The sequence below is a fragment of the Suncus etruscus genome, chromosome 3 (genome assembly GCF_024139225.1).
Source record: "Suncus etruscus isolate mSunEtr1 chromosome 3, mSunEtr1.pri.cur, whole genome shotgun sequence".
In the NCBI taxonomy this organism is placed as follows: Eukaryota; Metazoa; Chordata; class Mammalia; order Eulipotyphla; family Soricidae; genus Suncus; species Suncus etruscus.
This window is the reverse complement of record NC_064850.1, coordinates 100,659,389-100,674,356: the sequence shown is the minus strand read 5'-3', so window position 1 is coordinate 100,674,356 and position 14,968 is coordinate 100,659,389. Positions and strand designations below refer to the sequence as shown.

The 14,968-nt window shown below is 32.1% G+C and overlaps 1 protein-coding gene across 2 annotated transcripts in view; it reads right to left on the bottom strand.

The window, feature by feature from the left end:
• The window catches only part of FSTL5 (follistatin like 5), a 648,108-nt gene extending 633,526 nt beyond the window's left edge, over positions 1-14,582 (bottom strand). For both annotated transcript variants that reach the window (XM_049770233.1, XM_049770234.1), the window contains exon 1: positions 14,445-14,582. In XM_049770233.1, coding sequence (XP_049626190.1) covers positions 14,445-14,570 — 126 coding nt within the window. In that variant the 5' untranslated portion in view covers positions 14,571-14,582. The remainder of the gene's footprint in view (positions 1-14,444) is intronic.
• Between the last annotated feature and the right edge of the window lie 386 nt (positions 14,583-14,968).

Genomic DNA, 14,968 nt, shown 5'->3' with positions numbered 1-14,968 from the left:
TATTCATAAAATTATATCAACAACAGTATTGTCAATCACAGTGAATAAATTACAAAAATATGATGAGAAAAATAACTAAATATAGAATTCGTTAATGTTCATGAATAAGAAAACCCAATTTTGTCAAGATTCCTGTCCTTACAAACTTAGTGTACTGACTAAATGCTCTTCAAATTAAACTCCTTCTAAGTTCTTGGTAGATATTGACAAACTAATTTTAAAGTTAATTTGAAGTTGCAAAAGCCAACACAATGTTTAAGAAGAACAAAATTAGAGTTAAATACTGTTTGAATTAAGAATTATAGTAAGGCTATGGAGCAGATAGCCAGGAGTACCCCTGAGCACTGCCAGTTATGGCCCCCCCAAAAAAAATGAAAGAAAGAAAGAAACAGTTTATACAGCATGGCACTGCAAAACATAGTAAACTGATATTTTACAAAGGAAAAAATCTAGCAACTGAAACAAAAATTATTTTAAAATAATTTGTTCTGATACAACTAGAAGTCTACAGGTCAAAGAAATAAAGAATAGGCACAGATCTTAATTTCTTCCCTAAAATTAACTCCAAATGAATTTTAGACCTAAGTGTCTACCATAAACACATAATACTCCTAGTAAAAAATGCACAAGAGGATCAAAGAAATAATTCATAGCTCTGAGAGAAACTTTTCTGTGTGTGAGCCAGGGTTCAAGCCCTGCACATGTTTCTTAAATACTATCTGAAGCAACTTCCAAGTAGACTCACAGACTTGGAATTGTCCTTGGTGTACTGCCAGGTATAATACACTCCCACCTTACCAAGATAGAAAAAAATAATAAAGATATCATCAAGGTGCCATTGTGTGTAGCAGTAAATTTTTAATAAAATAAATAAAACAAAATTAACTTGACTTCATTGAAAGTTTAAAAATCTTAAATGTAAAATACCTTAGCTTGGTGATAAAAGGACAAGAACAGACTGGGAGATATATATTTTTTCAAGTACAATGGTAAAAGACTTATTGAAAATAATCCAATTATAAATTGTACAGGATATCTAGATAACTCTCTAAAATGTAAAATGAACATATGAAAATCTGTTAATTATCACTTGCTTAGTTAATTGCAAATGGTATAACAATGTTACACCACTATAAACTTTATAGAATATTGATAATTCACAATAGGAACAAAGAGATTTTTTCGATGAGGGTACAAAGTGGTATAGGTACATTAAAAAACACTTCATAGTTCCTTGTAAAACTAAACAATTTCCCTTTCGTTTGTTTCGGCGTGGGGACCTCACTCAATGGTGCCCAAGGCTTTAAAATCTTGCTCTGCTCTGCATTCAAATGACTCTGGTGGACTCGGGGGACCAGATGGGGTCCCAGGAGTTTAATCTATGTAGGACACATGCAAGACAGTCTCCTCACTGTGCTATATATCTGGACCCTCAACATTTTCTAAGAATATGTTTCATCTACCATCTCCATGGCTCTTACCCAAAAAAGTGAGAAAAATACCTACCCAAAACACACACACACACACACACACACACACACACACACATACACACAGATTTTATAGCAACTGTAATTATATATTTTAATGTTAGTGGCAACCACAATTTCCTTCAGTAAATGAATAAACTGTTACATCCCAGAGTCCCCAAATTTTATTTTGCTTACTGCTCCTTTCTCTCTTTATCTCTCTCTTTCTCTTTTACTTTCTCACACATACACATATGCACATGCACACCACAGTACCCTGAAATTATTACAAACAAAATGTGCCTCCCAATTCCAAAAAATACGTTAGAAACTTAAATATGTATTACCAAGTAAATTTTCTCTGAACAGATTGTATTCAACTTATCAAAATAAATGGCATTATGTAATAAGAAATATGTTGACAGTAAAGAGTATCAGTTATCAGAAATGATAAAGGGGATTGATGAATAAATATAATAGAAAAGTTTAGGGCAATGGAACCATTTGAACATAGTAAAAGAGATCATCACTTATTTGTATAATTCAATTAAACTGACAACATTAAAAGTGTACCTCCCCACTTTCAAGTCATGGTACCACATAGACTTTATTCAGATATGCTACTCTGGGTAGGACGTTGATACTGAAAGGAATGCACAGTGTAGCTTCTGAAGGTATATATAATACTGAAACTTATATTTATAAAACATAATATATAAGATTTATGTTTTAAGTTTAGGAACACTTAAAAGGATGAAAATTTAAGAAGTGGTCCTCTATTCAGTGGGATAAACATCATGCTGACATCGTGATAAAATATAAACAAACTTTTGACATCATTTCTCAAATCGTATTTTTGTCGTTGAAACTTTCTTTTTATTAGTGATATAATTGATATATTTATTGTTTTTATTTTTTGTAGTTGGGTTTCAGTAATAAAAAGTACATCCCCCTTCACCTATGACCTTTCTCCTCCATTATATTTAAAGAGATTTTTCATAGGTGCTGACTGTCCCAAGGGTTACACTCATCAGTATTTTGAAAGCCTTACAGGGTATGTTCAAATTCAGCTCTTGAGCATGCTAAGCACATGTCCCTTCCTTCGAATTATCCCCATACTCAATAGTTTTATTTTTAAATAGTTCATCTAAAAATACCACACCACAGGTAAACTGATTCATTTCATTCAACTCCATTCCCATGTCTTTATGTCCGTCTAGTTTCTTATTCAGCAAATATATTTAGTCACCCCATGCATTTTTCTATAAACTAATAAGGGCAGACTTTGCACTATTCTCTATAAAATACACTGATCTTGTCAAATATTCAAATAAGATTTTAAACTGTGAAGCCGGCGAGGTGGCGCTAGAGGTAAGGTGTCTGCCTTGCAAGCGCTAGCCAAGGAAAGGACCACGGTTCGATCCCCCAGCATCCCATATGGTCCGCACAAGCCAAGGGCAATTTCTGAGCATAGTCAGGAATAACCCCTGAGCATCAAACGGGTGTGGCCCAAAAAAACAAAAACCAAAAAAAAGAAAAAAAAAAAAGAAGATTTTAAACTGCGTTTTTCAGCTAATTTACTCGATCTATTCGCTTCCTCTATTGTGAATATGCAAATTAGAATGTTTAATAAGTTCATGTGCATTGCTTTACTCAAAAAATATGATATGATATGTTATGTGAATAACATATCTAATAAATTAAAATCAAAATAAGAACATTAGTAGCAGGAAGATTGACATGGTGAAGTGGGTGCAAATTTATGACTGAAACCCAACTACAAACATGTTTGTAACAATGCTTAATAAACATTGTTATTGATTAATTAAAATTATTAATTAAAATAAGTTATTACAATGAATATGTGATGTGTACTATCTGTGGATTAAAGCTGAATTTTATTTTTAAAATGTTAGGAGAAATAATGTTTTAGGACAAGGATAATTATTCTGAAATTTGGAAAATCTTGGTATTCATCTCTGCTAAACACTATTCTAACAAATTTGATTTTAACAAATAACTTTTAATTTTTGCATCATCCGACTTTCTCTGTGTATTATCTATTTAAAAGTAAAATATTTTTATTCCCAGATAGTTTTAAAAGCACTAAGTTTTATCTCATGTAAAGGAGAAATGATTCCAGAAATAAGCACTGGGTAAAATTAATTGAAACTACTATACTCTTTTCAATTGTGATTTATATACCATTGGGTTTTTATCTCTTAAACATGCTGAATGCCAAGCTCATAAATCAGTATATTTCCTTTCATTTATAATACAGAACTTTGCTAATTGAAGTCACAATGGAATTTTAATAATGAAAGATGTACAAAACAACTTATAATTAATTTATGAATTGAAGTAGTGAATGCAAATGTCAGCTTAAAATACATTAATATTAATGATTAGATGAATGTATTTTTCTTAATTCACTTGTTCTTAACTTATAATTCCTTTACCCTCATCTGCAATTTTAGAGTATACAAACCCGTCTCTACCTGAAACTTGTTAAAAGCAATTGTGTCTGTTTTTTATTATTTCAATAGGAAAAGTCATAATGTACTTAAATAATTCAGTCTAGGAGTTAAGGTGCTTTCTTTACATACCACTGACCCAGTCTCAATCCTTAGCACTGCCAATAATGACCTTTAAAAACAGGCAGGAGTAGCTCCTGAGCACTTCTGGAAGAATCCCTCACTCTCCAGAAAAGGCTTTTGAAGTAATCAAAATATAAATAATGAAAAACCTGCTGAACAGCACTTAAAACCTATTATTCTATGTCTTCTTTCTAGGTAAAAAGTATCATTAATTGATCATAGAAGCAAAAATAAAGCTCTATGTTTTTGTTGTTATTTTATGTTCTCAATCATCAAGATATTGCTTTTCAAATGAATTCATCTGTATTGTGATTCAGGACACTTGAAAAACCTTGATATGTGCGTGTGGCTGGGCCTTTACTAGAGTTTTTTGGAATCCTGATAATAAGCCTTATTCCAAATACTCCCTGTAGTTTTAACAGAAGATATCCCTAATTTGCTGAGTGAGGAATAAGCCCTAAAAAACTGTTGGATGTGTTCACAACAAAACGGAAAAAAAAAATAACAAAATCCATTCTATTTCACCCATAACTATGTCTTGTACAACACATGTTGAAGGAATGTTGACATTTCAAAACAATAAATCTTCATTGAATATAAGCACTATTTTTATTATAGCAACTGAAAAAATTATAAAAATTATTTTAATGTGGGTTATTTGAAAACTAACCAAGGATTACCATTTGGGCATCACCTTCACATTTGTATTAAAGTGCTTCTAAAAGTAACTAAAGGACACTTTCATTAGTAAGTTCTTGAGAATTTTTGAAGTTGGGTATTTATTTTTATTGACTTAATTTTGTTAATCAAAATCATTCAATCAATGACATGCTAATTTCTTCTGGATTAGCAAATAAATTCTGCTTTAAAAGAACTCACTTCTAAGCAACACATCAGAAGTTCAGAAAACATTTTTCCTTTCAAATTTTAAAAAGGCAATTTAGAAAGTAGAATAAAACTATAACCATTTACATTGCTTTCAAACTAACTTTGAAATATGCACAAGTTTGGGTTGTAGACTTACTTAATTCTGACATTAAGTAACATTCTGGCCTCCTGTCAATGATGTGTTTAATACAGATTCAGACACATCCCTCTATGATTCCTCATGTTTCTGTACAGAGTCACAACTTGTAAGAAGAGAAGTCATTTTCTCCATGCTATCTATTCAAGCATGCTTATATTGCTTAAAGTCTTAAGCCATAGAGTAATGTATCTTTATAGAGTAAAGAATAAGTATGTTCACAACCTTAGAAAGCAGATAATACATCTCTATTTAGAGAAAAGATAAAAGCAAGAATGCTTATGATCCAGTATAATAAATATTATTTCTTGCTCACGAGGAAAAAACATTCTTCAAGTTCATAAATCATAATTGGTGTTCTTCAACACATGGATTCTCCCATCAAGTCCAGAACTCTGGTAACGTACTTCATGGTATGTGCTGAAGTATCTTGGCATCAAAACTCTGATAACTACTCTGGAAACTAGCATAATGCTGCCGTACTTGAAGCTGCTATTTGTCTGTGAAGTAAACCATCTTGCTCTCTCAATTGTGAATGTGTGTGTGTGTACGTGTATGTTATGTGTGACTACAACTCATTTATTTGAGCCTTGTCCACTTATTCTAGTACCTTTTTAGATAACTTTAGTTTTAGCAGTCAGATTTGAAAAGTTATTACTACTATTATTGACAATTGTATTTGACTTAGGAATCTTAACTTTCTATCATCATTATTTCCATGTAACTATGAGAGAAAACTAACATATTACACAGTGGGAACATATTTAGAAATATTCATTTTCTTAACAAAATGCTAAGTCATTCACTCCAAAAAACTTCCCCAAAGATTTTCCTACTTATCATTGTTTGGAAGAAAAAAAATAAACAGTTTCTTAGAACAGACCTTTTTTTGAGAGATCATAGTTATAAAACAGAGTTCCCTTTAAATATTCAATATATAATATTATGAAAGGATCTGTGTCATCAGTAATATAATTTCAGGTCATCTCTAATAAAAATGGTTCACAAACACCTTTGCTTTATGAACTTGTGTGTGTTTCTCTTTTTCTTAAAGTAGTAAAATAGCATTTCTCAGATTAAATCTTTCTAATTATAACTTGTAAATATGCCATCTTAATTGTATTAATTTATAATTACCATATTAAATTGTTCTTTAATTATAGTGCAAAATTATTTTTTCACAATTACAAAATGGATATCAGTGGTGTTACTATTTGAATAATATTTATCAGGAAAAAACAAAAGTACTATTATTATTAAAAATAATTTATTTACTTAAAATACAAGATTTATAATTTAAAGGATTATAAAGGTGAATAAATCTACCTTCCTGTATTGGTTAGTATAATCCTTAGCTTTTTTAGTAATTACTTGACAAATACTTTCCTTTCCTCAAAGTCACTATTTTTATTCTCGAGTGACCAGTTCCAATTACTTCCTGACCTCTGGGGAGGGGGTAAAAACAGCAAGCTATTTCTGTCAGAAAGGCACAAATTTTTCTCAGTCAGGAAATAATGCTCCTGGGTTTGCCTGAAGGTTTCCAGCCTCTAAGCAGCCACAGTTTTGATGTTTTGTTTAATGGTTGTCACTTTCCCTAGAGGTCTTCCCTGCCACTCTTCACTAATTCACATCTATCATCCTTCTAATACCAAAAGTGAAAAATCATCTCCCTCAGATGACTTCTTTGAATTATACTTACGGCAGTAGACTAAATAGCAAGACACTCTGGTCTTAATAAATTATGCAAACACTTTGCCTCGTTTGTACAGTAACAACTTTCACAAACAAACATTTTGATTTTAAGAAATAGGTACTATGGGCAACTTAGAATTGTAGGAATCATTTTGCATTGTAAAGTCATAGTAATCTACGGCACATAAAACAAAAGCATTTGAAATTCTTAAATGAAAAAAGAAAACTGGGAATGTTCAAAGAACAGTCTGATTAACCCTGCAAACTCTCCACTCAAACCTGAATTAAACTGTCATCAGCAAACAAGGAAAGAAACTGATGTGATGACATATGAGTAAATTTGCTGAAATTTTTATTTCACTAAAATGAAATATGAGTATGACCCTAATAAAATATACAGTACTACAAGTAGAATTTATGCTGAAATATTGGTGCATATACAGGACAATGTATTAGTTAAAATGTAAGATTATATTGTTAGGTAAATAATGAGACCAAGAGAAAGAAATAGGATAATAATGAAGAAAAGAGTATAAAAATAAAATAAATTAAAATTAAGAGGCCAGAGTGACAGTTTGGTGGGTAGGGTTAAATGCAGTTAACCTGGTTTGATCTAGTACACTCCAAAAAATTCCTGAGTTCCACCAGGAGTGATCCTGAGTTTAGAGTCAGTATTAAACCCTGAGCATTACTGGGTGAAAGGAGGAGAAAGAGAGAGAGAGAGAGAGAGAGAGAGAGAGAGAGAGAGAGAGAGAGAGAGAGAGAGAGAGAGAGACAGAGAGAGAGAGAGAGAGAGAGGAAGAGAGACAAAGAAAAAAGATAGAGGGAAGAAGACAAAGAGAGAGAGAGGGAGAGAAGAGAAAGAGAGGAGAGAAAGAAAAAGAAAGAGAAGCCAAAAAGTTATATATATATAAAAAAACGAAACCCCAGATTTGTAGCTGGATTTTTTGTTCTAGAGATGAGATACTTTACTCATAAGCTAGATCATGGCTATGATGAGGTAACACACAATTCCTATGTGTTTTTATGTTAGTAGGTTAATAAAAAACTTTCCCCCTTAATTTCAAAGAGCCAAGAATTTACTAATTGCCTTAGTTTTACTTAATTTATTTAGATAGTTGTAACTAAAGTAGTTACTCCTTAAACATTTGCTATTTGTGATACTTGAAGAAAAAGACAATTTAATATTATTTTACAATAAGTCTAGAAGCATTTTTTCAAACCTCTTTTTTAGTTTGTTTCTGTTTAGGGACAACAAGCAATGCTCAGGACTATAACTCGCTGGCTATGTGCTCAGGAATCAATCCTGGAAAGCTTGGGGACCATATGATATAAAAAGAATTAAACATGGGTGTCTTGTTTAAAAGGCAAATGCCCTAACACTGTACAACTGCTCCAGTACTACTATTGGCCTTACTTGAAGCTACCTTGTACAGAATGACTTTTTCTATCTATCTCATAAATAAGACCTTATTCAACTAGCACACAATAAAATCCCCTCCAATTTCATGGCATGCCATGAAATTTCTCAAAGAATACAATGCAAAATAAAAAATATATATATGACACACAATTAAAATATCCACAAATCCAAATCGCTAGTCTATAATGCTATTTAGATTCTGCATTTTAAATTAAATTCCCAATTCTTAATATTTTGGCTATATTACATAATACTAAGAACTTATGACACCCCAGTTTTATCCTCTATATAATATCAGTGAAATCAACTATTACATGGAAATATTTGTAAAATTAAATGTTGCATGATAAAATAAAGTTAACAGAGTATCAGCTTTCTCTGACTGGTCATACTTTCAAGTTTCAACCAATCAGTTTTGAGCACACCACTTCTAAAGATAGCTCAGAACTTAGGAGACTTCAGGGAACTTCTTTAAATATACACAGAGCAATTGATAGTAAATTTACTGTGCTCATGCCCCACATTTCTTACTATAGGGAGCTGTTAGTTTGGAAATTGTTGCTTCCTTCTGAGTTTTCACTGATGCTGGGCTTATGTATACATGACTTCTTCAGAAGAAGACATGCATTTCACTTGAACCAAGACATGAATATTGATACACTATGTTTGTTCTGGTGGAGATTTGACAGGAAAAATCTGTAGGAACATTAGATATTCCTCCATAGTCAATCACATTAACTTTTAATATCACCTAACATCTTCCATTTATTTTCCCCATCTCTGAAGTTATTTTATTCTTATGTCTCTTAGATTTCTCATTGACTCGGTCATCTACTACAATTTTTTTATGGGGAGGGAGCATGAGATGGGGTGTTGGACACAACCAGATGTAGTCAAATGTAGTCCCTTATGCCTATGCTCAGGGACCAATCCAACAGGGCTCTGCAAAATACCAAATGTAGGGAACGGAACTATGGCACAATGCTAGGGCATTTGCCTTGCACACTGCTGACCCAGGATGATCCCCCAGTGTCCTATATGGTCCCCAAGCCAGGAGCAATTTCTGAGAGCATAGACAGGAGTAACCCCCGAGTGTCACCAGTATGGCCAAAACTCCAAACATAAAATAAATAAATAAATAAATAAATAAATAAATAAATAAATAAATAAATAAATAAATACCTAATGTATTGCTAGGAATTAAGTTAACAATGACCATATGAGGAAAGCATCATATCCTCTGTACTATTACTCTAGCCCTGGCTCTTCATTAGTTTTTTGCTTTTTTAGAAAAGGAACTTTATTTTTGAAAAAAAATTTTATTTCTAAATTAAGATTCTATGATTTTAATGATAGTTTTTATCCAACCTGATTCTGAAACCAAACTCATCAATATATGTTTGGATTTTAATAATACCACTTTGATAATATGAATAACATTTCCTGCATTTCAAGATTATTGTTGGATTAAATTAGGATGATTAATACACATAAAGGGACCTAACACAATAAAAGTATATTCTATCTGTTTTAAATAGTTATAACTAAAAATAATTTTAGAATTGAATTGGTAAATTTTTTTGGAACAGAAAAATGTTAAATAATTCCTACATTTGTCTGCTTTAAATGATTGTTGTATAGATATATTACATAAAAGACAACCAATTTTTTCATACCCATATATGAAATATAATAAAGATTTCTACAATTATTATAATGTACTTTTCTGTATTTATATTATTACATTCATTCAGTTTGTATGTACATGTTATTAAAATGATATAAATATGTACATATATGTATGTTTAGATCTACAGTATTTTATGTAATCTGACAAGTCTCACATTTTGCTAACAGGGAATTTATTTTTAACTTGGCATACATAATGCTTTATATATACACATAGATTCAAAACTTATGCTTCTCTGGGAACATGTAGAAAATAACTAATCAGAATTCAAAGTCTAGCACATTGCACAGAGCTGACTGGTCTGATACCTGCAGGTGGTTTCCAAAGCATCACCAGGCTCTATCTGGAAACATCCAAACACTACTGGATGGCCTGACTAATTCATGACAACACAGGAGATTCTAGAGCACTCGATCCTTGGGTGGTCACATTGAACCTTAGCCTGATTGGCAGAAAATTACTATAAAGGGGCCCTCCTGAATCTATTCTCCCACAAAAATACTCAAAATATATTGTATACATGATTTATTTATATGAATTTTAGTCAATATCTAATTTTTTAGTTAAATCTTACACAAGTAGAAAATCTCCTCAGGTATGTATTATCAGTCTTAAATTATAGATATATTTTAAATTATATAAATTCTATAAAATAAAAATCAATAAATAAAGGGCTAAAAAGATAGTACAATAGTTAATGTTCTTGCACTATGCAAACCCAGATTTGATCCACAGAACTCTATATGGTTCCTCAAAGAAGACTATGAGCCAGAAGAGATCCCTAAATTCAGAGGCAGAAGTAGACACTGAGTACTTATGGATGTGACCCAAGACATACTAAAATTGAAGTATGTCCTAGTTATTTTGTACTGATAAAATTATAGTAAAAATAATTGTATAAATTATGGTCTGGCATAGCCCCCCTGGGCTGACCATTTAGTCCAGGGGACTGAGATACCCCTACAGCAGACTGGTCTTCATGGCCAGGCCTGGTAAATCGGGCCCTGGGGAAAGAGTGGGGGAGAGAAACTCCTCTCATATGCACACTGGACTCCATTCAGGAGTTCTTCTCTTACTAGAATTCATTTTCAAAGGTGCTGCCCGCGTGACATATATACTTTTTAACCACATCCATAAATGTTCTTAATTCTCGACTGTTCCTATGAAAAAAAAATGGAATGCCCTAGATTTGGAGAATAACATTCAAATAGGTCTCTAAAATTAGTGTATATGTAGATGTGACTTCCTATACAGTGGTCCTTTCTGACTGCCAAGCTTAATCCATAAATAATTCATGTATACAATGTATATAGCCCCTCTGATATATTTCCCCTCCCCCATACCAGAGCCCCTTCTACTCCCTCATCTCCCAATCTGGATTCATTATCTTCCCCTTAATTAATCCTCTTTACCCTCAGTTCTTAACTTGTAAGGCACCAAGACGAACCTCCTGCCCCAACAGATTCTGCCCTTTTGCACACCCCTACAAAGCTCATTATTACTCCTTACCTCTCTCACCCCCAACCATCAGTACCCCACATTTACCCTTTTTAACTTCAGCACTACACAGTCCTAATCATAGACCGAAGTTGTGCATTGGATTTAACTACCCCAACTATATTAAAAGACATAAAATGGACAATATGTCTTTTGAATATTTTATGTGTATTTTCTTTGACAGCTATAACTCTTTCTAAATATTCTTTTACAGTGATGATTCTACCAACTTTTTATCTTGTCTTCTCTTTGTGAGCTGTTCAATAAAAATTTTTGGTGAAAGACTCCCTCAGTTTAATGCTTATGATTGAACCATGTCATGGGGATTGTTGGATTTGTGCTTATGGCCCCCATAAGCACCAATAACGCCACGTGGCATTGCTCCTTGTTTGCATAGGCACATTAAAATGGGAAAATACTATACATACAAATAAGTTCTTATCTAATAGAGATTGGAACACACAAATCTTGTAGCGCAATGGGACCTTACACCCTGGACATTGATATAATGACCTGTCACAGGCCTCAGAAGAATGGGCATCCTTTTTTCACCCCTGAACCAGGGAAGCTATCTACAAAACATCCAAGGTTTTTTATAACAACACCTGGAAGCAATCCTCTACCAGGGAAAACCCTACCACTGCTCTGATATTGATCTGCTCAAAAGAGACTTCCCTTAACACTAAGAAGGCTTGACAACAACAATGGCCTGCTTATAGGACAGGGCTCTCTGCATTGCCCTTTAATTGTGAGTTGAAACGAGATGACACTCTGCACCATCCTGACTGCAGTGTAGGATATGCAGATTCCAGGATCTTTAATACAGAAGCATGATACCAATAACAGAGACTATGCAAAAAATAGAAGTGCATTGGCACTACAGACAATGACTTGGATTGGACAAACTAGTTTGCCTGGAGCCTAGAGTTGGTCTTATGCCAGGAAACTTCAGGGGAAGGGTCTCCTTGTATTTAGGTCAAGGCTTTTTCTTTCCATGTCCCTCATATTTTGGTGGGCCTGTGCAAACAATAATTGCCACTCTAACACCGTTTTTACTGTGCTCCTTTGACTCTAATCCTTAAGAAAAACAACCCACTTAAACTTCTGAGGTTAACTTAGACTAATATTCATGTGCATGAAATGTAAAAAAGTACTTTGCCTTCAATGTTTAAGGAGTTACATAAGTTTTATGGCTTTATATTGCTTTGTGTACTGCTAAGAAATATTATGTACTACAATCTGGGGACTTGAGGGACAAAGTAATTGTTACATGGGTTCTGTCTTATTTTACTTAATGTTCTTTGGCTGATATTTCAAAGTTAAGATATCAGCAATGGGATTACTGAGAATTCTGTTTATGGCTGATTGTCCTTCCACTGTAACTTTACCTTGTCCTCTTTCTTTACATCTTTGTTCTCATAATTAAAAATAAAAAATTATAAAAAAGATAAAAATATGGGATGGAGTGATAGCACAGCTGCCTTCTATGCAGCTGACCCCAGGTTCTATCTACAGCATCTCTTATAATCCCTGACCCTGTCATTTTTTATTTATGACCATGTCATAATTTCTGAGATAGAGCCAAGAATAATCCCTGAGTGCCATCAGGTATGACCCAAAAACAAAAAAAATTTATATAAATTAAATTTTACAATAATCATGATGTATATGTGTTGAATAAAATTATAATGAGACGCTTTAGATGAAATAAATATGTTGTACTGACAATATTTTGACAGATTCATTAAATAACATACTTCTAAGGTTTAGACTTGGATAAAGTGTTACTAGACATGAGATAGTGGTATCATTGACAAGTAAAAATAGTTAAGTAAATTTTATTCTCCAATTATGTTTAAACAAGTTAAAAAGTATAAAATATTAAGTTTTAGACATAGTTAAATTTTGGTTTGAAGCTTGACATTAAAACTGTATTTTATATTTTACTTATTTATGTTTTTATGGCATTAATTTGATCAGTTATGTTATCTCTAGCCATTAATATAATTAAAGCATCCATCTAGAAAAAACTTTCTTTAAATGTATAGCTATTTTTATTTTCTAGTATATAACATAAAATAAATAACTTCATAGAGATTCTTTTTGAAGAGTGAATAATGTTATACAACTAAAAGTTTAGCTTAGCATCTGCTATATGAAGATTCCAATAGGAAACTATTTTATTAAAATATTACATAGTATCCCAAAATGCAGCAAAATTAAATACAAAGTGTCTAACGTAGAACTAAATGTAGGTAAAATAAATGTTTCTATTAATTTATTTCAATTTTTTCTAAAGAAGTAGCATAAGAAATTTATAAATGTTTTCCTTATGATTAACAAGTTACTCTCTAATTTCTATGAAAATACGAATGTATTTAAAATTCATCTTATTAAACAAAATTGCTGAACATTGTATTAATATATCATGTTATATGAAAAAGAACTAGCTTTATTTATTTTAAATATATATTATATAATTAATGTTACATCTAAATGTCTATTTAATACCTTAAAATGTAATATAAACAACTGATTTATTTCCCAAATACTAAACAACCTCCAATTGTAATACTTGATTAAATTAAAATGTTCAGTAATAATAACTTTCCGTTAAAGTCAATCTTCTGATAACCAGTGTATCTCCAACTGGACAATGTTTTTGCTTAATATAATGGCTAATCCAAGAATTTTAATATTGTAATTAGTATTTAAAATTAATGTGGAAACAATAAAATATCTTTATTATATTAGATGTTACCATATTTCTTTTTATATATTGAATCATAATCACTCATGTAAACATAAAGACCTTTTCTTTAAAAAAAGTACATCTGCATTTGGTCAAGAAAACTAATTCTCTAAATTACAATTTTCATAATTGTTACATTTTTTATCATTTAAAATGTGCACCATCATAATTGCAAATTATATTCTGAATATATATTATGAAATATATTTTTTCTATAAATATAGAAAAATAAAACACATTTCTAATAGCTTAGTTTATAATTGATGGGCACCCTGAGAAAATTCAGCATGGTGACTGTACCTTGTGTCGGAGTCTTATTAGAGGTTGGTAGGATTTAAAGCCATATCCTACTTCTTTGGTTGGCCTTCCTTCTGACTCCAGAAACATGATTCCAAGAACAAAAACAGCTGACCAGCACTTAAACATCCTTTTGTCTTTTCACCTATAAAAATTAATATCGGAAGTAATCAAAAAAGTATTACGTACTCAAAAACATAAATCAACCCCCAAATATTGATGAGAAATATTCTGCATGGTCTAATAAAGTCCCCTTACAATGTACATGAAAGTTATTCAAATAAGAATCTACATGAGCCAGAGTGTTGGTGCAGCAGTAGGGTATTTGCCTTGTATGCTGCTAACCTAGGACCGACTGCAGTTTGATCCCCTGATGGTCCCCCAAGCCAAGAGGAATTTCTGGATTTCTGAGCGCATAGCCAGGAGTAATCCGTGAGCATCACCGGGTGTGCCCCCCCCAAAAGTCAGCGACTACAGATAAAAATTATAGTCCATTTAATCATAACAAATATTATTTGTTTAAGTTA